Source organism: Salvelinus sp. IW2-2015, linkage group LG1 (genome assembly GCF_002910315.2).
Source record: "Salvelinus sp. IW2-2015 linkage group LG1, ASM291031v2, whole genome shotgun sequence".
Taxonomy (NCBI): domain Eukaryota; kingdom Metazoa; phylum Chordata; class Actinopteri; order Salmoniformes; family Salmonidae; genus Salvelinus; species Salvelinus sp. IW2-2015.
In genome coordinates this window covers 19,427,436-19,455,337 of record NC_036838.1, presented here as the reverse complement: position 1 = coordinate 19,455,337, position 27,902 = coordinate 19,427,436, and the positions used below count along the sequence as shown (strand labels likewise).

Genomic DNA, 27,902 nt, shown 5'->3' with positions numbered 1-27,902 from the left:
GATGCTTGTGTCTCCACCTTAACAAAAGGATTCGTTGTCCACAGAGCGGAAACGGCGGGCTGTCAAACTCCGATACAACTCCGATATAAACAGTACACCCGTAACAACCTAAGCATTACGAAAATAGCTATACATGTTTATATTTACTAAATTCGACACTCTCATTGTCACCCCCCATACAAAAACTCATCACTTGCTTAATAATGAATGATCTGCTTAACGTGGACAGATTTTGGGCTGGGTAAACCCTCTCGCTTCGCCTCTTCCTCTCTGACCTTAAACAAGATTTACGCAAGACATTTCGCGGGGTTGATATACCGGGCGGGTGCTGAAACGACATGAGGGCAAAAGTTGACCCGTTGGAATTATATCTAGCTAACAAGGTAGTTTCTATCTATCTGTGATTCGCAACAACAACTACTTGAGAAATCGGACTTGCTGGGTCATCGTTTAACAGCTAGATTGCGTGTTTCGCTCCGCTCTTTCCCATTTTTCGCATACGTTCAAGCTTGCCAGGAGGCAAGCCAGGCGAAAATAGTCCAACAATGCCTCCCATCGACACTGACTCTGGGAGGAATCAACTAAAATCTCGGATACAGGAGCTTATTGATTCAAACCAAGTGTTGGTATTCAGTAAAAGCTACTGTCCATTTTGTGTGAAAGTAAGTCCAACATATTTGTTTATACTTTTTGTCTACCTATCTTGCTAGCTAGTTAGTAGTAGTCGGTTACTTGCTAGCTTCTGACAGAACTAAGTAACGTTAAATGACTACAGTAACACGCTGGATAGATAGATGGGTAACGTTAGTTAATCCAGCGAAGATAAAACGGGATTCAAGCAGCATATTTGTTTTGCTTTCCAGGTGAAGGATCTGTTCAAGGAACTGAACGTGAATTGCAATGTGGTGGAGCTGGATCTAATTGGTAAGGAATTGTTCACAGGAAGTGGTGGCAAGCTTCTTTCTGTGAAGGCCGATGTACAGCATTCAAAAGTCTGACATGTAGTTCTTTGTTATATGACCAGTATTTTTCTAGCCTCAGTAAAGTTGGCTATACGTTTTGGGATATCATTGAATTGGCAATGGAAGTTCAAAAGGTATTACGTAGTACTCTACTAAGGATCCACGCCTCCAGACCAGTTGCCTGGTCATGCTGTCACTCAGTCAGTGTGGACTATCAAGTGCAAGGGGTAAATTAAAATTAACTTGGGAGATGTTGATGGACCATACACATTTGCAATATGTCTTTTGAATGGTAAAACATACAAATATGTACAGGATCTGTTATTCTAGTAATGGGTTGTTTCCTCAAGCTCACCGTAAAGCTGTTCCTTATTGCTTTATCTGATATTTCTCACTTGTTAATGGTTGATCAGAAGGTAAAAAAAAAAGGCTAATGGGTGCCTTTTAATAAAATTATCATTGTTTTTACTTGCATAGTCAATATGTTAATGTTTTACCACAGAATACACTGTCAATGTTTGTTAGGGCCACCACAAAATGTGCYGAGTCACTCCCTCAATCTCTTTCACTCCTCTGGATGCTTGGCCATTTTATCTCTCACCGGTCACAGCTGTTCTGGTAAATACACACTGGGCACTACATAAATTGCTCTGGAAAATATACTTAGAAAAGATTGCCAGTACTGAATTATGCAGTGTATTTAAACTGTTTGTTTGCAGAACAGACCCAAAGTACATTTACATCAGACTGAACCCACTGTCAGCACTTAGCATTTAAGTTGTTGTATGTTTTACGTTTACTGCTGACCCCAATTAGTCGACTGGGCGATTGTTTGTTCGATAGGCTGTTGGTCGAGCTAGATTTGTTTTAATCGAGCAGAAGCGAATGTGTATAATATATATTTTTCATAACACGGGACACCAGTCTTATTCGACGACGATCTCGGTGTACTAATCGATTGCGGAGGCCGTGGGGATGGGGAAGTCCAAGAAGGGGAGTGTGGCTAAGATGCCCAATGCACCTCTCTCTCCAGAATGCACTCTCTCCTGCCAATTTGTGCACATTCATTGTTTCATAAGTTCATTTGTGTGAATTGTTTGCATTTGACTGTCTGTCTCAATCAGTTCCGCATTTACATATCACCAGTAGTACATTTACTGTTAATTCCTATAATTTCTAATCTACAATGTTTGTTTCGCTAATTTCTGTTAATGCATTCAATATATTATTATTCCAGGAACAGGAAACTGAGGGCCCAGAATATTTWATAAAATGTTGCAAGTTAATAGTTGATACAGTGTTGCAAGTATTATTATTTTGTCAGGGACACCTGTAATGTTTATTATACATGTACTGTTTGTATGAATGTCACGTATAATGACCCTAGTGTACATGACAGAGATATGAATGGTTAATTTCATATACATTTAGCTGCTACTCTGCTGACATCTCTTAACTGTTGTCTAGATGATGGATCAAACTATCAAGAACTTCTGCTTGAGATGACCAGGCAGAAAACTGTCCCCAATGTCTTCGTCAACAAAACCCACATTGGCGGCTGTGACAAAACAATGCAGGTATGGATCGTTGTAGCGTACGATTTCAAGAACAACTTCACTCTCATTTCACTTGTGTTTTTGCAAATGCCACAAACTTTTAGACTTTTGGACTTATCCTGTTTTGATTTACATTTTAGTCATTTAGCAGATGCTCTTATCCAGAGTGACCTTAAAGTAGTGAATGTATACATTTTCATACCCCCCCCCCCCCATATTGGTTCCCAGTGGGAATTTAACCCACAACCCTGGCGTTGCAAGCGCCATGCTGTACCAACTGAGCCACACAGGACCCATTACTCAAACTTCTGCTGAAATGTCAGGTTTTGGCAAAGAAAGATACATTTACATTTGATGTCATAGGTTCCCCTTGCATTTTAGCATGTGGTAAATTATGCCCACTGCAGGCTTTAATTGCATTGTAATATTACTGAAGAGTGTCTTTGTCCATTTGCCAGAAACAAGGGTTGAGTGGATCTATTTGGGTCAAGTGTGGTTATAAGAGCCTGATGCTACTGCCAAACTTCTATTTACATAAAAATGGCTACTTAAGAACACCCAAATCTAGAGTCTCCTCTTCCCTCTACACTGAGCTGCAATTAGCTCATGAAACTATGTTTTTGTTTTTTCATGCGTTGCATAAGAGGGCACTTTGCCAGCATGACACAATAGCTTATGCTTTACTTGAAGCCACCAACACATTCTCCTTCAGTGTATAATGTATTATTATCCTTAAGATGTACATGCGTTCTGTCTCCTGCCCTTATCATGGAAATGCTGGTTTAGTTCCGTCGAAGGCATTTTATGTGGCATGAAGAACACCCTCTCCGGCATGAATGGTGTCGGCATCGCWATTGAATGTAGAATAACCTCACAGCCATGCACATTTTTGAATAACACCTTTTTTTCGGCATCATAAATCAGCATGTCGGGTGTCCTTACTGCATTACATTAGTTTTTTTCCCACCACAAGCTGAAACATGTTTGTGTGCCTTTTTTAAAGATTTTGTTGGGTTAATGTTGTTCTTGCAATGGTAGCTGACCACCTGTCATCCTCTTCTCAGGCCCACAAAGATGGCATCCTGCAAAAGCTACTGTGCGGGGAGAATGAGGTCTACGAGTATGACCTCATCGTCATCGGGGGCGGATCGGGAGGCCTGGCCTGCTCAAAGGTGAGAGCCTCCCAGACAGTGCATCTCAAACCAAGCATAACTACAGGCCTGCACCTTTTCAAGTGATGCGGCCCTTGAAGGAAGGCTCTAATGTCTGAAAACATTACTAGCTGTCCAATCCTTGCTTCCTCTGTCCTTGTTTCCTCAATTCCTCTCAAAACGGATTGGAGGAGAGGATCCAAGGTTTCCCTCAAACCTTCTCTAATGAGCTTTGACTGCTAGTAATGTTTTCAGACTCTGCGAAATGAAGTTGCCACAAGCAGCACCGCAGATATTGAGATGAGCGAGATGCAACACTTCGCTCTCACACAGTCACACACAGTATCTGCGCATGGGCACGTGTTCGCTTCGCCCTGTTCAACTGAATGGTAATCGGGGCACCAAAACAGTTTAGAAGTTGAGCCTCGAGCTTCAACCGTCTTAGTTGCGGAAATTGACCCTCTACCCTGTTTATTCTCTTGAGTATTGCTGAGTACCTTTTAATCAAGTTGTCTAAATGGACGTCTGCCCTCTTGTGCTTCTCATGGGATAGGAGGCAGCGACGCTGGGGAAGAAGGTGATGGTGTTGGACTATGTGGWGCCCACGCCGAAAGGGAACACCTGGGGTGAGTAGGGCTTCCCTGGCGTACTCCTTACGTGTCACTCTTCTTCAACCAACGTTTCATTAACTTTAAGGGGTTACCGAGTTCATGTTTACAGTTATTTCATTCAGATTATCTAAAGATTTTATTGACGTGCAATGGTAATTGTATTACTTTTATGTGATCGAGAACTGCACTACATGACTAAAAGTATGTGGACACCTGATCGTCAAACATCTCATTCCATAATCATAGGTGTTTTAATATGAGGTTGGTTCCCCCCTTTGCTGCTGTAACAGCCTCCACTCTTCTGGGAAGTCTTTCTACTAGATGTTGGAACATTGCTGCGAGGACTTGCTTCCAGTCAGCCACGAGCATTAGTGAGGTCGGGCACTGCTGTTGGGCGATTAGGCCTGGCTCTGTCGGCGTTCCAATTCATCCCAAAGGTGTCGATGGGATTGAGGTCAAGGCTCAAGTTATTCCACACCAATTTCGACAAACCATTTCTGTAGGGACCTCACTTTGCGCATTGGGGGCATTGTCATGCGGAAAAAGGAAAGGACCTTCCCCTAACTGTTGCCACAAAGTTGAATACACATTAGAGGTCGACCAATTACGATTTTTCAGCGCCGATACCGATTATTGGAGGACCAAAAAAAGCCGATGCCGATTAATCGGCCTATTTATTTATTTATTTTTCTTTTTTGTWATAATGACAATTACAACAATACTGAATGAACACTTATTTTAACTTAATATAATACATCAATAATATCAATTTAGCCTCAAATAAATAATGAAACATGTTCAATTTGGTTTAAATAATGCAAAAACAAAGTGTTGGAGAAGAAAGTAAAAGTGCAATATGTGCCATGTAAAAAAGCTAACGTTTAAGTTCCTTGCTCAGAACATATGAAAGCTGGTGGTTCCTTTTAACATGAGTCTTCAATATTCCCGGGTAAGAAGTTTTAGGTTGTAGTTATTAWAGGAATTATAGGACTATTTCTCTCTACGATTTGTATTTCATATACCTTTGACTATTGGATGTTCTTATAGGCACTTTAGTGTTGCCAGTGTAACAGTATAGCTTCCCTCCCTCTCCTCGCTCGAACCAGGAACACATCGACAACAGCCACCCTCGAAGCAGCGTTACCCATGCAGAGCAAGGGGAACAACCACTCCAAGTCTCAGAGCGAGTGATGTTTGAAATGCTATTAGCGCGCACCCCGCTAACTAGCTAGCCATTTCACATCGGTTACACCAGCTTCATCTCGGGAGTTGATAGGCTTGAAGTCATAAACAGCGCAATGCTTGAAGAATTGCGAAGAGCTGCTGGCAAACGCASKAAAGTGCTATTTGAATGAATGCTTACGAGCCTGCTGCTGCCTACCACCGCACAGTTAGACTGCTCTATCAAATCATAGACTTAATTATAATGAATGTTAGCAGGCAATATTAACTAAATATGCAGGTTTAAAATATATACTTGTGTATTGATTTTAAAGAAAGGCATTGATGTTTATGGATAGGTACAATGGTGCAACGACAGTGCTTTTTTTGCAAATGTGCTTGTTAAATCATCACCCGTTTGTCTAAGTAGGCTGTGATTCGATGAGAAATTAACAGGCATCGATTATATTATATGCAACGCAGGACACGCTAGATAAACTAGTAATATCATCAACCATGTGTAGTTAACTAGTGATTATGTTAAGATTGATTGTTTTATAAGATACATTTAATGCTTGCTAGCAACTTACCTTGGCTTCTTGCTGCCCTCGTGTAACAGGTAGTCAGCCTGCCACGCAGGCTCCTCGTGGAGTGCAATGTAAGGCAGGTGGTTAGAGCGTTGGACTAGTAACCGGAAGGTTGCAAAAACGAATCCCCGAGCTGACAAGGTAAAAATCTGTCATTCTGCCCCTGAACAAGGCAGTTAACCCACCGTTCCTAGGCTGTCATTGAAAATAAGAATGTGTTCTTAACTGACTTGCCTAATTAAATAAAGGTGTAAAAAAAWAWATATATATACAGATTGTTATGAAAACTTGAAATCGGCCCTAATAAATCGGCCAGTCCGATTAATCGGTCGACCTCTAATACACATAATGTCACTGTATGCTTTAGGGTTAAGATTTCCCTTCACTGGAACTAAGGTGCCTAGCCCGAACCATGGAAAAACAGCCTCAGACCATTATTCCTCCTTCACCTAACTTTACAGTTGGCACTATACATTGGGGCACGTAGCGTTCTCCTGGCATCTGCCAAACCCAGGTTTGTCCGTTGGACTGCCAGGTGGTGAAGCGTGATTCATTACTTCACTTTCCACTGCTCCAGAGTCCAATGAGCTTTACACCACTCCAGCCAACACTTGGCATTGCGCATGGTGATCTTAGGCTTGTGTGCAGCTGCTCGGCCATGGAAACCCATTTCATGAAGCTCCCGACGAACAGTTCTTGTGCTGACGTTGCTTCCAGAGGCAGTTTGGAATTCTGAAGTGAGTGTTCCAACTGAGGACAAGCAATTGTAAAAAAAAAAAAAAATAATAAAAATACGCGCTTCAGCACTCATCAGTCCTGTTTGTGAGCTTGTGTGGCCTACCACTTTGAGGCTGAGCCGTTGTTGCTACTATACATTTCCACTTCACAATAACAGCACTAACAGTTGACCGGGGCAGGTCTAGCAGGGTAGAAATTTGATGAACTGTCTTGTTGGAAAGGTATCATCCTTTGACGGTGCCATGTTGAAAGTCACTGAGCTTTTCAGGAAGGCCATTCTACTGCCAATGTTTGTCTATGGAGAGTGCATGGCTATATGTTTGATTTTATGCAACGGGTGTGGCTGAATTAGCCGAATCCACTAATTTTAAGGGTTGTCCACATACTGGTATGTATGTATGTATGTATGTATGTATGTACAGTTGAAGTCGGAAGTTTACATACACTTAGGTTGGCGTCATTAAAACTMGTTTTTCAACCACTCCACAAATTTCTTGTTAAACAAACTATAGTTTTGGCAAGTCGATTAGGACATCTACTTTGTGCATGACACAAGTCATTTTTCCAACAATTGATTACAGACAGATTATTTCACTTATAATTCACTGTATCACAATTCCTGTGCCTTTGCCTTTAAACAGCTTGGAAAATTCCAGAAAATGGCATGGCTTTAGAAGCTTCTGATATGCTAATTGACATCATTTGAGGCAATTGGAGGTGTACCTGTGGATGTATTTCAAGGCCTACCTTCAAACTCAGTGCCTCTTTGCTTGACATCATGGAAAAATCCAAATAAATCAGCCAAGACCTCAGAAAAAATTGTAGACCTCCACAAGTCTGGTTCATCTTTGGGAGCAAAAGGTACAACGTTCATCTATGCAAACAACAGTATGCAAGTATAAACACCAGCTCTGTCAGGAGGAATGCGCCAAAATTCACCCAACTTATTGTGGGACGCTTGTGGAAGGCTACCCAAAACGTTTGACCCAAGTTCAACGGAAATGCTACCAAATACTAATTGAGTGTATGTAAACTTCTGACCCACTGGGAATGTGATGAAAGAAATAAAATCTGAAATAAATCACTCTACTATTATTGTCACGATCGTTGGAAGCATACTCGGACCAACGTGCAGCGTGATCGGACTCAGCTTGGACAAAAGAGTTACCACTGATTTGACACTAGAATGTGTTCAGAACTACACCATCTTGCCATACCAAGGTGGTACAGAACAGACATGCAGCCTCAGAAAAGCCACACCCTGAAACTAGACATGTTCTGTAACACAAGAGAAAAGGCAGTATCTTACCTGTAAGGTGTAACACAAAACGGAGAAACAAGTCCAGGATGGCCCCTCTCAAGAAAATGACACTGCCACGCTTGGAGCTCATGGGAGCTATGATTGGAGCGAGACTAGCAAACAATCTGACCACACTGAAAAATGGTACAAACACAGATTAGTGTGGACAGACTCAATGATTGTGCTGCATTGGATTTGCAGTTCAGCTCAAAAATGGAAACCGTTTGTCGCAAACAGTCCTTGACCAACCGAGAGTCATGGTCACCCAATGAAGGGAAAACAAATCCAGCCATTCTCCTTAAGGAGGACAAACTGTTCAAAACTTTAGAGCCAGCTATGGTGGAACGGACCTAGCGATCAGTCAGAGGAAGCTAATGATGACAAGGTTCCGGAAGAGGTGATCACAGAACTTTAAAAAAAGTTATACATTTTTTTATTCTCCCCTTTTTCTCCCCAATTCCGTGGTATCCAATTGTTAGTAGTTACTGTCTTGTCTCATCGCTACAACTCCCGTACGGGCTCGGGAGAGACGAAGGTCAAGAGCCATGCGTCCTCCGAAACACAACCCAACCAATCCGCACGGCTTCTTAACACAGCGCGCATCTAACCCGGAAGCCAGCCGCACCAATGTGTCGGAGGAAACACTGTGCATCTAGCGACCTCGTCGTTAGTGCGCGATGAGACAAGGATATCTCTACCGGCCAAACCCTCCCTAACCCGGACGACGCTAGGCCAATTGTGCGTCGCCCCATGGACCTCCCGGTCGCGGCCAGGTGTGACAGAGCCTGGGCTCGAACCCAGAGTCTCAGGTGGCACTGCTAGCACTGCGCCACCCGGGAGGCCATGATCACAGAACTTAAGTCCGGTCACTGTAAACAACACACATCACTGAACCATTGTTGGAGCTCGAAGGGTACAGCAAACTGAAAGTGTTCAGAGTGACTGCCTGGATATAGAGATTCACAGCCAATGCTCATACAAACACAGACACAAGGTGAACTGACTGACAAACTGTTTGAAGCAGAAAAGTACTGGCTCAAAGTCACATGCGTTTCAGTCAGATCAAACTGCTGAAGGCAGGAAAACCTAAACAATGACTGTGAAATCAAACAACTGAAACTGTTCCTGGACAAGGAAGAACTACTCGATGTAGGAGGAAGAATGCAACAGTCCAACATCCCATTCAGAGAGCACCACCCATGGGTTCTGCCACAGMAAACCCAGATACTCAGAAATGCTGATGTAGTACTATCATGAGAAGGTGATGCATTCTGGAATATCAGTCACTCTAGTGCATATCAAAGATACTGGATCTTGCGTGCTAGTCATGAGCACCATGGCTAGATGCACAGTCTGCAAGAGATTCAAAGCAAAGGCCGGACTGCAGGTCACTGTGCTTTTACCAAAAGACAGAATAACTGAATCCCCACCACAGATGTGGATCTTGCAGGACCGTTCCACGTGAAAGCAAATGGTTCTGTGAAGAAGTCCTACATTGCGCTGTTCACTTATGTACAAACAAAATATGAAAATGCACTCACTACTGCAACTCTGGACAAGAGCATCTGCTAAATTACAAAAATGTAAATGTAGTGTGCACAGTCCTGACGGGTTGAAGCAATTCTAATCTCTAGGCCTCTGACCTTGAAGTACAATGAAGTGATTGAACCACAACTCCTGACACCAGTCCACTTCCTGGCGCCCAAGCTATTTCCGAATGATGCTCAACAAGGTAGGAAAAGGTATGCAGATGTAARTACAGGCAGAGACTTGTTCCAGAAGCTGGTCACAGCTGGCGAAGAGACTACTCGCTGGACTTAGTCAGCACACAGCCCACCACACTAAAAGTGGGTGRCGTTGCACTCATCGGAGAAGATGACACCCTGACAAACCTGGAAACTAGGGAAGATCAAGTAACTTTTTCCAGGCCGAGATGGCYTAGTTAGGTCATGTTCAGTTTGTGCTACCTCGGACTTTGTTGAGACCTATTCAGTCGATTTAGATGAACAGTTTTTTGGGGGGGGGGGGGTTGTGGTAACTTGAATGGGTTACGGAGTTAAGTTTTACAGTTAATTCATTGAGATTATCTACAGTTATTTACAGATGTACAATAGTAATTGTATTACATTTCATGTGATGGAGATAGTTCTCTATCTGTTGTATTGGATTACACTATTGACTGCAAGTACCAGAATGGATTTGCGACAGGAAGTGATGAGAATGCTCCAGTTATAAACAAGTGACGAGTGATTAGCCTGGCTTGCGCTAACAACCTTCTTTATTGTTTTGAACTGTCTAAAGTGGTGAAATGTAGCGTAAATAAGCTTTCATMTTATACCCGACGTCCCAAGTCATTACTTTGAAGATAGTTATACTATATTACGAGCGTGTGTGTCTTCGACCTAACTTGTAGTTGTYTCAGACATACAATCTTACAGAAACTGCTGCAGGGCCACCGACGCATAAATCAAAATAGCTAGCAGAATACAGCTGTTTTCAGTTGCAACATGTCTGCGTGTTTCAATGGAATCTAAATGAAATCTCCAAATGTGTGATTCTGTATGTGTCCCTGGACAGGCCTGGGTGGAACGTGCGTGAACGTGGGCTGCATCCCCAAGAAGCTGATGCACCAGACAGCCCTGCTAGGGACCTCCATGCAGGACGCCCGCAAGTTTGGCTGGGAGTTGCCCGAGGAGACAGGTAGCGTCTGTTAGGTTACTGTGTCTAGTTAGGTTACAATGTCTGTATTACCCACTTGGAAAGCATGCTCAGCGCATGGCCTCATCCAAAGGTGTATGCTTCTAAGGATATTTGGAACAGAGCCATGGTCAGTGCTAGGCATGAAACATGAGGTGTAAGAGTACACTTTTTTTTCTTTGGAAACATAAGAGGTCAAAATGTAATAGTTCCAGCTGAGTACTTTTTCAGTTAGGGTAATAAATGACTAAATACACATTTTTTTTAAAGACATTTTTGTTGACTTTGTCATTCTGGTCTGGTTCCCAGTGAAGCACAACTGGGAGACGATGAAGACGGCAGTGAACAACCACATTGGCTCGTTGAACTGGGGCTACCGGGTGGCACTGCGCGACAAAAACGTCAACTACGTCAACTCCTACGCAGAGTTCATCGAGCCGCACAAAATCAAGGTTGGCACCCTATGAATTTATAAGCAAATGTCTAACGGTGGTTATTTTCTGATGCGTTTTAATTTTGAATTGACTTGCCTTCCATTTTCATACTTAATTTACTGCCTTCCATTTTCATACTTAATTTACTGCCTTACATTTTCATACTGAATTGATTGTCTTCTAATGGGTAAAATTGATGTGAACTTTTTTTTTTTTATGCACAGCACAATGTATTCTGAAACTGGATAGAGACTGTGTTAGTTCCTTGGCTTATCGTAAACAAACCCCAAAGATATGTAATGACTCCGTACAAACACACATCACAACACTTAGTACAGCAGCTAATGTCCCTCTCGTGGACGGTTTCAAACCRCACCCTTGAATTGATGCATCGATTAATTTAAACCATACTGTAGGATTGACGCAACAGACTGGGATACGCTAGGTGACTTTTAACGACTATTCTTTCGGTGTGTAACACCCTACTTCCCCTCCGCAGGCGACCAACAAGCGAGGAAAGGAGACCTTCCACACAGCAGCTAAGTTTATCCTGGCGACGGGCGAGAGGCCGCGTTACCTGAGCATCCCCGGAGACAAAGAGTACTGCATCACCAGGTGAGACCAAACCCCTCCCTCCCCTCCCCCACTTGCTCAGACGTTGCATGCATCAACCAATGGTTGTGTCATTGACTGTGCCATCGGGCACCCGATTGCTATAACATATGATGYGGGTAGCTGATAGGTAAMATACCTATCCAGATCTGGCATGCATCAGCAACACCTGGATAGAGTAATTATTTAACACACAATCCAATTTGACTGCTGTCCAGCCAGGGGAAAGCCCTCATTATTCAATCAACACAACAAGATACAGTGTATTTGGAAAGTATGCAGACCCCTTGACTCTTTACACATTTTGCCTTATTCTATTTTTTTTTTTTTTTAAATCCCCCTCATCAATCTATGCACAATACCCCATAATTTTTGCAAATGTATTAACTAAAACTGAAATATCACATTTRCATGAGTATTCAGACCCTTTACTCAGTACTTTGTTGAAGCACCTTAGGCAGCGATTACAGCCTCGATTCATCTTGGGTATGACGCTACAAGCTTGGTACACMTGTATTTTGGGAGTTTCTCCCATTCCTCTCTGCAGATCCTCTCAAGCTCTGTCAGGTTGGATGGGGAGTGTTGCTGCACAGCTATTTYTCGGGTCTCTCCAGAGATATTTGATCTGGTTCAAGTCCGGGATCTGGCTGGGCCACTCAAGGACATTCAGAGACTTGTCCCGAAGCCACTCCAGCGTTGTCTTGGCTGTGTGCTTAGGGTCATTGTCCTGTTGGAAGGTGAACCTTCACCCCAGTCTGAGGTCCTGAGAGCTCTGGAGCAGGTTTTCATCAAGGATCTCTGTACTTTCCACAGAGGAGCTCTGTCAGTGACCATTGGGTTCTTGGTCACCTCCCTGACCAAGGCCCTTCTCCCCCGATTGCTCAGTTTGGCCGGGAAGCCAGCTCTAGGAAGAGTCTTGGTGGTTCCAAACTTCTTCCATTTTAAGATTGGTGGCGGCCACTGTGTTCTTGGGGACCTTCCTCGGATCTGTGCCTAGACACAATCCTTACACGGAGCGCTACGGACAATTCCTTTGACCTCATGGCTTGGTTTTTGCTCTGACGTGCACTGTCAACTTTGGAACCTTATGTAGACGTTATATGCACCTGAGCTCAATTTCAAGTCTCATAGCAAAAAGTCTGAAGACTTATGTAAATAAGGTATTTCTGTTTTAMATTTTTTGGTAAATTTCTAAACCTGTTTTTGCTTTGCCATTATGGGGTATTGKGTGTAGATTAAGGAGKGGGAAATAATTGAATCAATTTTAGAATAAGGCTGTAACGTAACAAAATGTGGTATAAGCCAAAGGGTCTGACTACTTTCCGAATGCACTGTATAAACACACTGCAGGTGGCTTCATTAGTGTACACTGTAGTAAAACTAWTTCCATCGGCATTAGAAACGGAAGTTTCTCATTGGACAAGTTCAGGTAATCCCCCCCTTCAGTCCGAAAAAGCATAGATTTTTCTAACACTGACATGCAGGTGAAATGTGGACATATGTGGATGTGTAACATTGCAGCTAAGCTTGTGCTCTGGAACACACACAAACCTTCCCCAGGTGAGCTCAAATATCTAATTCCCACCACGGGAGGTCTTGTATCAGGTCGTTCATTTAATTAGGCTATAATCTCCCACCTGTCTAAACACAGGTTGTCGAGAAGAGTAACCTCTTTGCGTCGGTGGGCTTTTGCTAACCTACATGTCATAGGGACAGACCCTRGTATCCATCTCTGTACCCTTTAAAGCTAATTGTATGCCTGATAGTTGTTTTGTGACTGAATACATTTTCAGAGGGCATTCTTGTCTACTGGTGTCAAAGTTCACGCCCAGACCCATTTCAGACTACATAACCAGTCTTTAGCCAGACTTTTTTGTTTGTTTATAGTTTGGGAGTTTTAACAGTTAAAGGAAGTCATTGTGTCTAATGCAGTGGTCACCAACCTTTTCTGAGTCGAGGTCACTTTCGGAATCAATATCCAAGCCGAGGTCTACCACTCAGATTTTTTTTTTTTTTTAAGCATGACTCAAATGTAAGCCTATGCAACATTAACTGAATAAAAACTGTTCTGTAAGAGTGAGGTTTGTGCAGTAGGCCTAATACATTATCACGTCATATTGGCCATGCTTGGTCTGCCAATATTGTTCTTCTCAGACCATAATATACTTCAAAACTTGAGCTAAATAGATCAGTTGTAAGCTGAGCATTCTTAAAAATAAAAATAAAATGGATTTTTCTGATTGTTAGTTTCAACGAATGGAAGGAGAGGGCAGCGGAGGGTCCGCCTCTCGTAGTCCCTACGAGAGGGACTACATTTGGCTACATGTAGGCTACATATTCATTGCAGTGCTGGTTGGTTGTGAGAATGTAAATAGGGAGRAGCACGTTTTATGGWTTGTACAGTGTTGAATTAAAAACKTTTTAAAACATGAAATCACTCATAAAAAYAGCAGCTCTTTTCTGCCTTCCTTGACAGTCTCCCTCTCTGGTCATAGTTTTAAAAGTTCTAACATCTCACTTAGTATCAAACTTTGCYGTAGAAGCTGCARGCACAGTGATTTTGAGCTCTCYTAATCCGATTGGCCAGCAATAGGTGCRCTTGATTTAGCCCTCCSGGTCGGCCAAGTTTTRTRCCTTGAGACAAATGAAATGGTTCTAAATGGGAACAATTCGCTTACTTGGCGCGGATGGCAGCTGAATCAAGTGCACCTACCACAAACCGGGACAAACTTAAAACAAATAGGAGCACAAGGCTTTATCGTTGGCATTTCTACAGAAATGTTTGGCAATCGACTAGGAATGCCTTGAAGATCAACCAGTCGATCGCGATTGACCAGTTGGTGACCACTGGTCTAGTGAAAGAATCTGATATTCCAGGTATTTCACATGCCAWTCGCAGAAAGAATGGGTGAATTGTGGCGTTTTTATACATTTCTAAGAGCATTATGGGTTTAACGGAAGTGCACCCTACTATGGCTGATCTTCCCCTGTCTGTGGGTGTCTGCTGCAGCGATGACCTGTTCTCGCTCCCCCACTGCCCGGGCAAGACCCTGGTGATCGGGGCGTCCTACGTGGCGCTGGAGTGCGGGGGTTTCCTTGCGGGCCTGGGCCTGGACGTGACGGTCATGGTACGCTCCATCTTGCTGAGGGGCTTCGACCAGGACATGGCCAACCGCGCCGGAGAACACATGGAAGAGCATGGTGTCAAGTTCCTCCGGAAGTACGTCCCAGTCAAGGTGAGCCAATGTGAGTTATCTACTACTTAGACCTGGGTTCAAATAGTGTTTGAAGTCTTTCAAATACTTTGAACGTTGTCTTAGCCTGGGTCAAGTTTGCACTCATGGGACTTTCCTATTGGTTCMCATCGCAACAGTTAAGCTTAATCAAGCACGGCTAGTATTTGAAATGATTTCAATAGTATGTGTACTCGGGTACTACTACTACACCCTTTGTATCTTTACTCAGCTGTCCAGGGCTTTCTTTATGGCCTTTTTATGGTTCGGAAATGCCTGGGCTAAATTGTTCAGGGAACAATCAGGGAAGTTGTGTAATATTTAGCTATTTATCGGAAGAGTCCTGTCATCAGATTAAGTCTRAAGTTCATGGATGTTAGTCTTTGAAGGTGAACTAAATTAAAAAMCACGTGATCTTTCAGAGTGAAAGATGCCTTCAGTTCACCCGGCCTTGGCCATTATAGTATCATAGAGAATTTTGTAGCTAGATACAAATTTTTTCCCCCCCATACAATTAATTTTACATGTCAGGTGGAGGAGCTGGAGGCAGGCACTCCTGGGAGGCTGAAGGTGACAGCCAAGAGCACGGAGAGTGACGAGACCATCGAGGGAGAATACAACACTGTACGTACGCATTAAAGTCCCCTTAACCCCCAATAGCCAAAGTAAATCTGTCACTTATGAATGAAACCAATACTGTTAGTTAAATCTGCAAACAAAGTACTTTAACATATTGCATTATCAAACTGCATGATTGTCAGTCTTTGAGCCTTAACTATAAGATGTTTTGTCCAGCAAAATTGAGTCATTCTTGCTCTGTAGGGATGACTGGGCTTTATTTTCTGGGAGAATGGTCCCGTTAACCCGGTGACTTCCTTGTCCTCCCTCAGGTGTTGATAGCCGTGGGGCGTGACGCGTGTACAGGCAAGATCGGCCTGGATCAAGCCGGAGTCAAAGTCAACCCCAAGTAAGTTTAACTTCGGGATAGGCGTCCCGTCAACGGGACAGTTGTAAATCATTCAGCGCCGTGTGTCACGATCGCAGATTTTAGAGAAACAACAAATGTCGGTACATATAAGTGTCTTATATCGGCTGAAAGCTTAAGTTCTTGTTAATATAACTGCACTGTCCAATTTACAGTGGCTATTACTGCGAAAAAATGCCATGCTATTAGTTGAAGCTCCCAACAACAAAACACTTTTTTCACCACGTTAGGTTTGATAAATTCACCTCTGAAGGTGAMATGTGTACTTAAATCAGAGCAAGATTTCAGAATGTATCATCCGTAGGGTCCCAGAGATAACATGAAGTGTGGTTTTGTTAGATAAAATTATTTGTCATATCCTAAAAAGGTCCATATAGCATGCACGATCAATTTTGTATTTCCATTCGTTCAATTTGCGAAGGAAGGAATCGGTGTAAATCTAACCCTATATGTTGTTTCAACCAGTCAAATCACGTTTGTATGTATTCCTCAGAGATCCTAGAATGTAACCAGGCTTCAGTATATCATTAAGAGTGTAGTATATCCTATAGGACACCGAATTTGGTCAGAGAGCAACGCCTTCATGGCACGCCAATGACGCGGCCAGTCTTCACTTGATTGGTGCTTATTTTCCGAAGTTAAAGTCAATCGGGGTCAAACAAAGCTAGCWAGATAGCCAATGAGCGGGGCTTTACGGGAGTATGCGGAAACCTAGTATCTGTCGCAAAATGTTGCTGCTAACCTTGTGTGACATCAAGCCTTTCCTTTTGGACAAAAATTAAGAATATGGAGAGTTATGAAAAACATTTTCAAAACATTTAGTTAACTTAAAATATGGTTACTAAAACTGGAAATGCTAAATCAAAGTCCCAAGTATACAGATTTGACGATATTCTTGCAGACAAATGTAATGTGAATGTAAATGTCTCCTTCACGATTTGCCCAAATGTACCTGGGTGACTTCACACTAAATGTCATGTAGTTTGCTCGTCCTTCAAGTTATCCGTCTGAWACTTTGCACATACACTGCCATCTTGTGGACACCATCGCAATTACAACCAGAGTGATGGTTAGATGTAGGGACCTTTCTGTTGCATTTCAAAGATGGTTGTAGAAAACAACCGTTTTTTATTTTTTTTTTTTGTATTTTCTTCTACCAGATCTATTGTTATATTCTCCTACATTCCTTTCACATTTCCACAAACTTCAAAGCGTTTCCTTTCAAATGGTACCAAGAATATGCATATCCTTGGTTCAGGGGCTGAGCTACAGGCAGTTAGATTTGGGTATGTCATTTTAGGCAAAACAAAATGTACCGTTCCTTTTATTTTCTTCCATTCTCTCATTTCATTCATCCACCCATGCACCCTCGCGGCTGTCACCAATGTGACGCAGACAAGGGTGTGTGTGTGCGCACGCCTGTACCTTTAAGGCTCTCTACAGTCATGGTGATTCAGCACTATTGCCTCACCAGAGGTGTATGAGAACTGACAGGGAGGGGTTTTGTGGGGATAAGAGTTTCTGTGTTTGTGCTTTGTAAGGAGAGAAACCCCCTTGTGATGTTACATTGGGACGTAACGGTATCTAAAAAAATCTCAAGCTTCTTTAAAATATTGTTAACTGGATTGATTGAGGAAGAAGTGTTTTCATGGGGTTTCTAACATGCAGTTCAGTTATGAATGGGTCAGCCCTACAGAGTGCTCTCTAGGCCAATGGGATTAAGCAAGCACATGAGCCAGGTTTAGGAGTGAGTGCGCCTTAGTCAGTCATATGCCTCAGTCATATGACCTKGTCCCTAGCAGCATTTAAGGAAATGAATGTGTAGTTCATACATGCCTAATCTATGAGAAGAATTACTGTTTTACCTCAATTAACTACGAAATCCGTAGTTTGAAAGTGACTGTTTACTGGAAGCTGTGCAGCGCCATTTTCCTTACATTTTCCCCCACGTGGGCCAGCCCCCTAGCAATTCGTGTTCCAGCCAATGAGGTTCAGCACCTCACCATTTGAGTGACAACTAGACAGATGCACACACAGCAGAGCGAGAGAGAGAGAGAGCAATGGCGTGATGCACATATGTGACGTAGCAYGCAGATTTCGGGGACCACTTTTGGCTCTTGAGTGCTCCTTTCAGAACTACTGGCAAAAAATTCTACAAACGTAATGGAGAATCTCTTTAACATTGGGCTGACTGACACACAGCTTAAGGTGCACCAGGTTCGGCCTCTCGGTTGCACTACATGAGTGTAGCTTACCAGGCTGGCTAAAGAGACCCACGTCAGGCGGACTGAGTTTGGTTTCAACCAGASTAGTAGTTTACATGTGTATTTTTACATCGCTGTTAGTGAGCATTTGTCCTTTGCCAAGATAATCTSTCCACCTGACGGGTGTGGCATATCAAGAAGCTGATTCAACAGCATGATCATTACACAGGTGCACCTTTTGCTGGGGACAATAAAAGGCWGTTTTGTCACATAACACAATGCCACAGATGTCTCAAGTTGAAGGAGCGTGCAATTGGCATGACTGCAGGAATTTAATGTTAATTTCTCAACTATAAGCAGCCTCTGTTGTTTTTARAGAATTTAACAGCAAGTCCAACTAGCCTCACAACCGCAGACAATGTGTAACCATGCCAGCCCAGGAACTCCACATCCGACTTCTTCGGCTGCAGAATCGCCTGGGACAAGCTACCTGGACAGCTGATGAAACTGTAGATTTGTACAATTGAAAAGTTTCTGCACAAACTGTCAAACAGTCTCAGGGAAGCTCATCTGCATGCTCATCAACCTCACCAGGGCCTCGACCTCACCAGGGCCTTGACCTGACTGCAGTTCGTCGTCTTAATCGACTTCAGTGGGCAAATGCTCACCTTCGATGGCTACTGGCACGCTGAAGARGTGTGCTCTTCGCGGATGTATCCCTGTACCGGGCAGACGGTGGCATGTGGGCGAGAAGTTTGCTGACATCAACATTGTGAACAGAGTGCCCCATGKTGGAAGTGGGTTTATGGTATGGTCAGGCATAAGCTATGGACAACAAACACAATTGCATTTTATCGATGGCAATTTAAATACTGTGACGACATCTGTGACGTGATCCTGAGGCCAATTTGTTGTGCCAGTCATCCGCCGCAATCATCCCATGTTTCAGCATGGTAATGCACGGCCCCATGTCACAAGGATCTGTACACAATTCCTGGAAGCTGAMAATGTCCCAGTTCTTCCATGGCCTGCATACTCACCAGAAATGTCACCCATTGAGCATGTTTGGGATGCTCTGGATCGACGTGTACGACCGTGTGTTCCAGTTCCCTCCAATATCCAGCAACTTCGCATAGCCAATGAAAAGGACTGGGACAACATTCCAAAAGCCACAACTAACAGCTTGATCAACTCTATGCGAAGGATATGCGTCACGCAGCATAAGGGAAATATAGATAGTGGCTGGTTTTCTGATCCACCTCCCTACTTTATTTAAGGTACTGTATCTGTGACCAACATATGCATATCTGTATTCCCAGTCATGTGAAATCCATAGATTAGGGCCTAATGCTTTTATTTCAATTGACTGACTTCCTCATTTGAACTGTAACTCGGTAATATCTTTGAAATTGATGAATCATCCTCATCGTTGTTGAATACTTTGTCCCCGTTTTGGTGATGGCAAGATCTTAGCCCCACCCAGACAGTCAGTTCCATTCTTCATGTCCACAACCTAGGGCTGGGCGGTATGCCCGATTTTGACTGTACCGCTATTGATGCATGGGCCAGTTGGCGTTTTTACTTTACCTTCTATGACAATATTTTTATGTTTTGGTTTGTTAAATGTGATATGCAACTCAGGCATGTGTAATGTCCGTTTTTATAGTTTACTCCGTTTTGTTTCTTGAGTTGTCTTCCTCTCCTCCTTCTGCATGCCGCTTCCCACCATGCCTTGCCCGCTGTCACTCAAGGAGAGAGCAGTTGGTCGACCATTGAGTCACGAGCACATTCTTGCCGTTCACTCAGCATGGTCAGATGCCACAAGATGTTGGTGTGAGCATGTCAACATCTTGTTGCAGCTATCTGGCAGTTCATACGCTGCAGGGACTAGGAGACTAGTCAGAATCGAGGGAAAGCTGAACGGAGCWAAGTACAGAGATCCTTGACGAGAACCTGCTCCAGAGCTCTCAGGACCTCAGACTGGGGTGAAGGTTCACCTTCCAACAGGACAACGACCCTAAGCACACAGCTAAGACAACGCAGGAGTGGCTTCGGGACAAGTCTCTGAATGTCCTTGAGGGGCCCAGCCAGAGGCTGGACTTGATCCCGATCTGACATCTCTGGAGAGGCCTGAAAATAACTGTGCAGCGACGCTCCCCATTCAACCTGACAGAGCTGGAGAGGATCTGCAGAGAAGAATGAGAGAAACTCCTCAAATATAAACTCAGCAAAAAAAGAAACCTCCCTTTTTCAGGACCCTGTCTTTCAACGATAATTTGTAAAAATCCAAATATCTTCACTGTAAAGGGTTTAWACCCTGTTTCCCATGCTTGTTCAATGAACCATAAACAATTAATGAACATGCAMCTGTGGAATGGTCGTTAAGACACTAACAGCGTATAGACGGTAGGCAATTAAGGTCACAGTTGTGTGAACTTAGGACACTAAAGAGGCCTTTCTACGGACTCTGAAAAACACTAAAAGAAAGATGCCCAGGGTCCCTGCTCATCTGCATGCACGTGCCTTAGACCTKCTGCATGGAGGCATGAGGACTGCAGATGTGGCCAGGGCAATAAATTGCAATGTCCGTACTGTGAGACGTCTAAGACGGAGCTACAGGGAGACAGGACGGACAGCTGATCGTCCTCGCAGTGGCAGACCACCTGTAACACCTGCACAGGATCGGTACATCCGAACATCACACCTGCAGGATAGGTACAGGATGGCAACAACAACTGCCCGAGTTACAATCCCTCCATCAGTGCTCAGACTATCCACAATAGGCTGAGAGAGGCTGGACTGAGGGCTTGAAGGCCTGTTGTAAGGCAGGTCCTCACCAGACATCACCATGCAACAGTCTCGCCTATGGGCACAAAACCACCGTCACTGGACCAGGCAGGACTCAAAACGTGCTCTTCACTGACGAGTCGCGGTTTTGTCTCACCAGGGGTGATGGTTGGATTTGCGTTTATCGTTGAAGGAATGATCATTACACCGAGGCCTGTAATCTGGAGCGGGATTCATTTGGAGGTGGAGGTCCGTCATGGTCTGGGGCGGTGTGTCACAGCATCATCGGACTGAGCTTGTTGTCATTGCAGGCAATCAACGCTGTGCGTTACAGGGAAGACATCCTCCTCCCTCATGTGGTAACCTTCCTGCAGGCTCATCCTGACTTGACCCTCCAGCATGACAATGCCACCAGCCATAATGCTTGTTCTGTGCGTGATTTCCTGCAAGACAGGAATGTCAGTGTTCTACCATGGCCAGCAAAGAGCCCAGATCTCAATCCCATTAAGCACGTCTTCGACCTAYTGGATCGGAGGGTGAGGGCTAGGGTTATTCCCCCCAGAAATGTCCGGGAACTTGCAGGTGCCTTGGTGGATTAGTGGGGTAACATCTCACAGCAAGAACTGGCTAATCTGGTGCAGTCCACGAGGAGATGCACTGCAGTAAATGCAGCTGGTGGCCACACCAGATACTGTTACTTTTGATTTTGACTTTTAACATTATTCCATTTCTGTTAGTCACATGTCTGTGGAACTTAATCAGTTTGACTGTTGTTGAATCTTGTTCTGTTCATGCAAATATTTAAACACGTTAAGTTTGCTGAAAATTAACACAGTTGACCGTGTGAGAACGTTTTTTGTTGTTGCTGAATTTAGGTTTGCCAAGCTTGTAAACTCATACCCAAGAATACGCAAGGCTGTAATCGCTGCCAAAGGTGCTTCAACAAAGTACTGAGTAAAGGGTCTGAATACTTGTGTAAATGTGATATTTTATTTTTATACATTTGCATACATTTCTAAACTTATTTTTGCTTTGTCATTATGGGGTATTGTGTGTAGATTGAGGTGGGGGGGTAATTTAATCAATTTTAGAATAAGGCTGTAACGTAACAAAATGTGGAAAAAGTCAAGGGGTCTGAATTCTTACCGAATGCACTGTATATGGTATTTTCTKTACTTAAATAATGCACCATTAAAAAGTGTGACCCGAACACCCTCTTATTGGTTTACCCTCAATCACGGAACAATGGCGTTCTTTGCACAGATATTTCTCAACCGGGAAACACACAACCACTATTTTGTCAACATCCTATGGTCACATTACATAATTCTTTCACATTACACTGAGAATGTCTGTCGCAAGATCTGATACTTTCATTTGCGAACAGTGTGAATATTTTCACCGATTTTTAGTCTTAGCTTAATGTAGAACGCACGTTGGGAATGCTAAAATATTTACTTTGTTTGTATTCCACTTAATTTGTCAAGTGGGATTTATTGACCACATTCTGTACTTGTTGGACCTTTCACTTTACTCTGTTCTCCAATGAGTTCCTATGATGCCCTAAACATTTTTCAATCCGTCCGCTGCATAATAAAGGTACATAGATTGGTGCGTATGTATTCTGCAAACTGTTCTTATACACGTATGTGTAGTAAGTCTAGACCAGGGATCTGCAACTTGTGGCTCCATGGCGATCCTATAATTAGTCAAATGGGAGTCGCCAGTCTTTTTACCCTAGCTAAGCTTCCACTCTTTATTTATTTTTTCCCGCCTCCTCCAGGAACGGTAAGGTTCCGGTGAACGACGAGGAACAGACCAACGTGCCACACATCTACGCCATCGGAGACATCCTGGAGGGCAAGTGGGAGCTGACACCCGTGGCCATCCAGGCCGGAAAGCTGTTGGCACGCCGGCTGTACGCGGGAGCCTCACTCAAGGTAATTATTGGACAGCGGGCCTCGATTCACCCCTTGGGAGTTAACAACATGCTTTTCTATTGATAGACCATGGCAGTTTGTCAGTGTGACTCTTCTCTCCGTTGTCCCTCTGCTTTTAATAAGATTGGCTTTTGTTGCTTGCAAGTTCAAATCTTAATGTTGGCCCTCGTTGRTGTTATATGGCGGGGCCTTTGCTCTCCACCTAAAATGTAAAAACTAGGAGAAACCATGTAAAAATGTTCCCTAGCTTCTATCATCATACTGTAGTATATTCTGTCTGGTGAATCTCTGTAAATTGTCATGTCTTGTTGTTTATTATTAACTGCGGTTGAATGTTGTTGTGTGCAGTGTGACTACGTAAACGTTCCCACCACTGTGTTCACCCCTCTGGAGTATGGCGCCTGTGGGCATTCTGAGGAGAAAGCTATTGAGCTGTACGGCCAAGACAACTTGGAGGTAGCTGCTGACGGAACACACACACACACACACACACACACACACAGAGCCCACTTCCAGCCTAGTGGTACTACAGCCACGTCACACACTTCCACACCACTTCCACTGAACATTACAGACCGAAATCAACTGACATTTAGGCTCTGCTCCAATCTCCAATATGCATTGTAGCATACCAATTTAAATGTGGATATTGACTCGCCAGCTATTAAACAGTGATACTGATCATATACACTCAGTGGTCAGWTTATTAGGTACACCACCCCGTTCACAAATGGTTCGCTCCTACAGAGTAACTCATCGAGGCATTCAGTTACTGTTCGATCGAATGTTAAAATGGGCAAAACTAGTGACCTAAGCGACTTTGAGCGTGGTTGAGCGTTGTGTCATGCGCGCCGGTTACAGTATCTCAGAAACGGACGTGTCCTCCTGGGCTTTTCAGGCACAGGAGCGCGACAAACAAAACAACATCCAGTCAGCGGCAGTCCTGTGGGCGAAAACCACACATCGATAAGAGATCGAAGGAGAACGGCAAGAATCGCGCAAGCTAACGGGCGGGCCACAAACAGGCAAGTAACGGCGCAGTAGTGGTGTGCGGAACGGAATCTCGGACCACACAACTCGCCGGTCTTTGTCACGAATGGTCTATTGCGGCAGACACCMACACCGGGTTCCACCCCTATCAGCTAAAAACAAGAAGCGGGTCATGCTATCACCAACACTGGACAATTGAGAGGTGGAAAAGCTTTTCCTGGTCCGACGAATCCTGGTTCCGTCATGCTAATGGCTGAGTCACGATTTAGCATAAGCAGCATGAGTCCATAGCCCCAACCTGCCTGGTGTCAACCTAATAGGCTGGTGGCTGTGGTGTAATGGTGTGGGGAATGTTTTCCTGGTACACGTTAGGTCCCTTGAGATCAATTGAGCAACATTTCCATGCCCTRAAATTCAGGCTGTTCTGGAAGCRATGGGGKGTCCGACCAGAACTAGATGGGTGTACCTAATAAAATGTCCACTGACTGTATAATACTAGGACTAACATATCACAGGTTAATGTTGTGGTGTTAGTGTTTTTGCAATGAAGAACTAACACCACAACTGACAACCGTACTGTAACATATGCACGTGGAGACAGATGCGGTYAGAATGACTTACAAAATAAACAAAGGTCAAGTTCAATAGCGGTAATACTGTTATAAATGGGGCCCTGTGTTTTGTGCAATCATGTGACGTGGCAGGATTTTATCCTGTATTTTAAGCCTTATCCAGACATGAGAATTGCCCATTTAAATGAAAGGTATTGTCTGAGGATGGTGCTGGACCATCTGGCATAAAAAGAAAAGGTGACAGTTTGATGAAAAAAATATTTAAATAATGGTTAAATAAAATAAACATGTCACACATTTGCACAAAACACAGGGCCTTAGTTATAACACCACACTCTAGAAACATACATGCATGACACATTCTTTTTTAAATTCAAGTTATTCTGCCCTTTCTGTATGTGTATGTATTTAATGTGTGTCCTTAACTGTGTAGGTRTACCACAGTCTCTTCTGGCCTCTGGAGTTCACTGTCCCCAACAGGGACAACAACAAGTGCTACTCCAAGATCATCTGCAATAAACTGGACAATGTAGGAACCCTCCTCTCTSCTAACTCACCTGACTACCTGTTTGATTCATGGATACTGCAATTGTCACTTTTGCTGTGTAGAGTTCAAAAGTTCTCACATTTGAAAAATTCAGGAAACCTGAAAAATTATTTTGTTAGAGGAACAAAWATGTTCCACCCTTGTCTCCGGTCAAGAAGCTATGTGAACACTTTGTCACTTTTGACACCATGTTTCTGAAAGCTATTCTAGAATAACAATGGACACACATGTCGAATTCAATAGCCATTTTGAAGAATACAAGTTCCGATATGCAGGGTCTGGCTAACATAAACTTGTAGATGACCTATACACTTGATCTATCGGTAACATCACTCTCTCTGCAGGACCGTGTGATCGGATTCCACTACCTGGGGCCCAACGCAGGCGAGGTGACGCAGGGCTATGGCGTGGCCATGAAGTGCGGACTKACTAAAGAGCAGCTGGACAACACCATCGGCATCCACCCCACCTGCGCTGAGGTAAGACSGATCGCCCACCAGCTGCAGGCCGCGTTTCATTCCAGAGTTGCTCCCCCATTTTTGCCCTCGTTTTCTCTCCTCCTCGGATCGGTTGTAGACATAGGATGTGTGCCCTCTATCCATCTCCATCTTTCCCATTAATCACTTCTATGACTGCTTTTGATTGACATGTGAATGTATAACATGCAAGTCCCTCCACGGTGAAAAAAAGTAACTTGCAGAACGTTTTCTGATTGCCTGAGTCGATCTGGCAGTGAGCCACGACAAGTTATTCGACCTTAGAACCTATCAAATCAAGAATTTAATTGTCAACTAAAGGCTGGAAAACTAACTACTGTAACAGCTGACAGTTAGTACCACAGGCAACTATTGCCATTACGTTTAAGGCTAATGTTATCACAGTATTTTGTAGCAAGTGTACCCTCTATCCATCTCTATGGTTGTAGCTTTAAATCGGTTGCTTTTGCCCAGTTGTTTTTACATTTGTGAACGAGCCGCAGCGCCTCACCACACCACAGAGATCAACGGTCGTTCTGCTTCTTCTCTTCCAGATCTTCACCACCATGGAGGTGACCAAGAGCTCGGGCGGTGACATCACCCAGGCGGGCTGCTGAGGTTAAACCCTGCTCGTTTAGCAGGCTGTCCCGTTCTTCATCTTAGATATCTCCATCTCGCCCTCCCTCTCACCTTGTATCTCTGCCAACCTGGCCGCCACTCAAATTCTACATCCAAGACCAATCTCTTCTCAGGAAAAAAACCAATGAGGTGATTAGAAACCAGGGTAGCGGGGTCTGAATGAATAAAACCACTCATTTGGGAATAGAGGTGGATGGGGAAATATGTCTCACTGTCTGAAAGATTGAGCCAAAAGATGCACTGAGGTGGCCTGTAGCGTGGACATACAAGGTGAGATAATGAGATGAGGTGAGTTACGATCTATGGGACAGCCTACTAGACAGCGGGGTTACTCTGCTGCTTTTACGAGGTGCCACTTGTGTGTCTTGCTCAGAGGTGCACCACCCCTCTAGGGATGTGTGAGTGCTGTTTGACGTCCTGGCCCTTAACCCAGTCGCTGTGGTGGGCTAGGACCGATGTCCCTCTGTGTCCAAAGGCACATGGTGTGGACCGAACCCTTCGTCCAACTCCCCAACTKAAACACATTTTACACACGCATACATACACTCACGTAAGATATTGTTTCTTTTGTCATCACGTCTCTTCTGTCAAGCCATCAACATTATTGGCAGAAGTGTACTATCAAATATCTCATATGAAGACAAAAAAATCATTGAGGTTAATGTGGTGGGCAAAGATTATGTTTGTTTTTAATCTGCATTTCTCATGGTATCGACCTTTCTCCACATCAAGGTCGTTAGCCTTAGATTAAAGATGCCTCCCAGTTCCAATTTCTACCAAAGTGTTACCCAAAAAGGTGACAGAAGTTAAGAGAAAAAGAGCCTCCGACATTCAAAGCTCTGCTGCTTCAGGAAACACTTTCTGTTAGGACTTCCAAGGAATGAATACATACAATTCGAATTGTACTCAATGTTAAAAATAAATACATCTTAAGTTTACAGTGGAGAATTTAAAAAAATGCTTATTTGTATCAGTTTGCTGTTTCGTTTGTCACTGCATTATTTGTGTATTTGAGATGTAGCCAATCTGGTAGAGGAATTTATTTACTCTTAAAATACTGTCCTATCTGACTGTTGTTGAGCGGTGACACGTCAAACTGTATAAATGACTGCTTCACTGGTATCACCTTTGTAGATGATCTTTTGAAGACAAATAAAAGTTATGTCAACATGCAAGCTATCATCTTGGCTGTTCGTTTGCTGTCTCAAAGTGAAAGTGAAGATATGTTACTTTTATTTTTGCTTCTATCATGAAGTGACCTGTTCCGTGTGGTTGCCTAAAGTAGGGTTAGTGGTTGATGGTGAAATCTTGTGCATGTTAATTTCCAGTGATACGGAGTCGGCTGTATAGTCTTCAGTCTGCAGTGTTGTTTCCTTCTTACTGGAAAGGGCCAGCAATGTAGCCTACACCGTGATCCGCTTGTGTCATGTTGCCAAGTGTGACTGACATTGGAGCTGGGACATTACTTGCATATCAAAAATGATTATTAGTACAAGTGTATTGGTAAAGGGAAAGATATGTTGGCCATTTTTAGAGGCAATTGTTCTTCAACCTATATTATTGAACCTGTACGTTTAAAGTTGAACTGAGGGAGGATTTTAGGAAAAACAACTCGATTTCACATTGTTTGCTGAGAACCCTCTTTCCATACAAGTGGGCGTGCTGTTTAATAGTGATGAGATCATTATTGGATTATTTTAATTACCTTCATTCATCGCCC

The 27,902-nt window shown here is 43.5% G+C and overlaps 1 protein-coding gene across 1 annotated transcript; it reads left to right on the top strand.

Moving 5' to 3' along the window:
* The first annotated feature begins 278 nt into the window (after positions 1–278).
* Positions 279–26,714, top strand: LOC111962157 (thioredoxin reductase 1, cytoplasmic). Its single transcript, XM_023985026.2, has 16 exons — positions 279–662; positions 864–924; positions 2,430–2,539; positions 3,583–3,690; positions 4,223–4,295; positions 10,644–10,766; positions 11,073–11,215; positions 11,697–11,812; positions 14,820–15,045; positions 15,574–15,666; positions 15,933–16,009; positions 22,802–22,958; positions 23,307–23,414; positions 24,954–25,049; positions 25,412–25,546; positions 26,098–26,714. The coding sequence occupies exons 1-16, from the start codon at positions 546–548 to the stop codon at positions 26,158–26,160; spliced, it is 1,806 nt and encodes a 601-aa protein (XP_023840794.1). The 5' UTR covers positions 279–545; the 3' UTR covers positions 26,161–26,714.
* Positions 26,715–27,902: the final 1,188 nt, after the last annotated feature.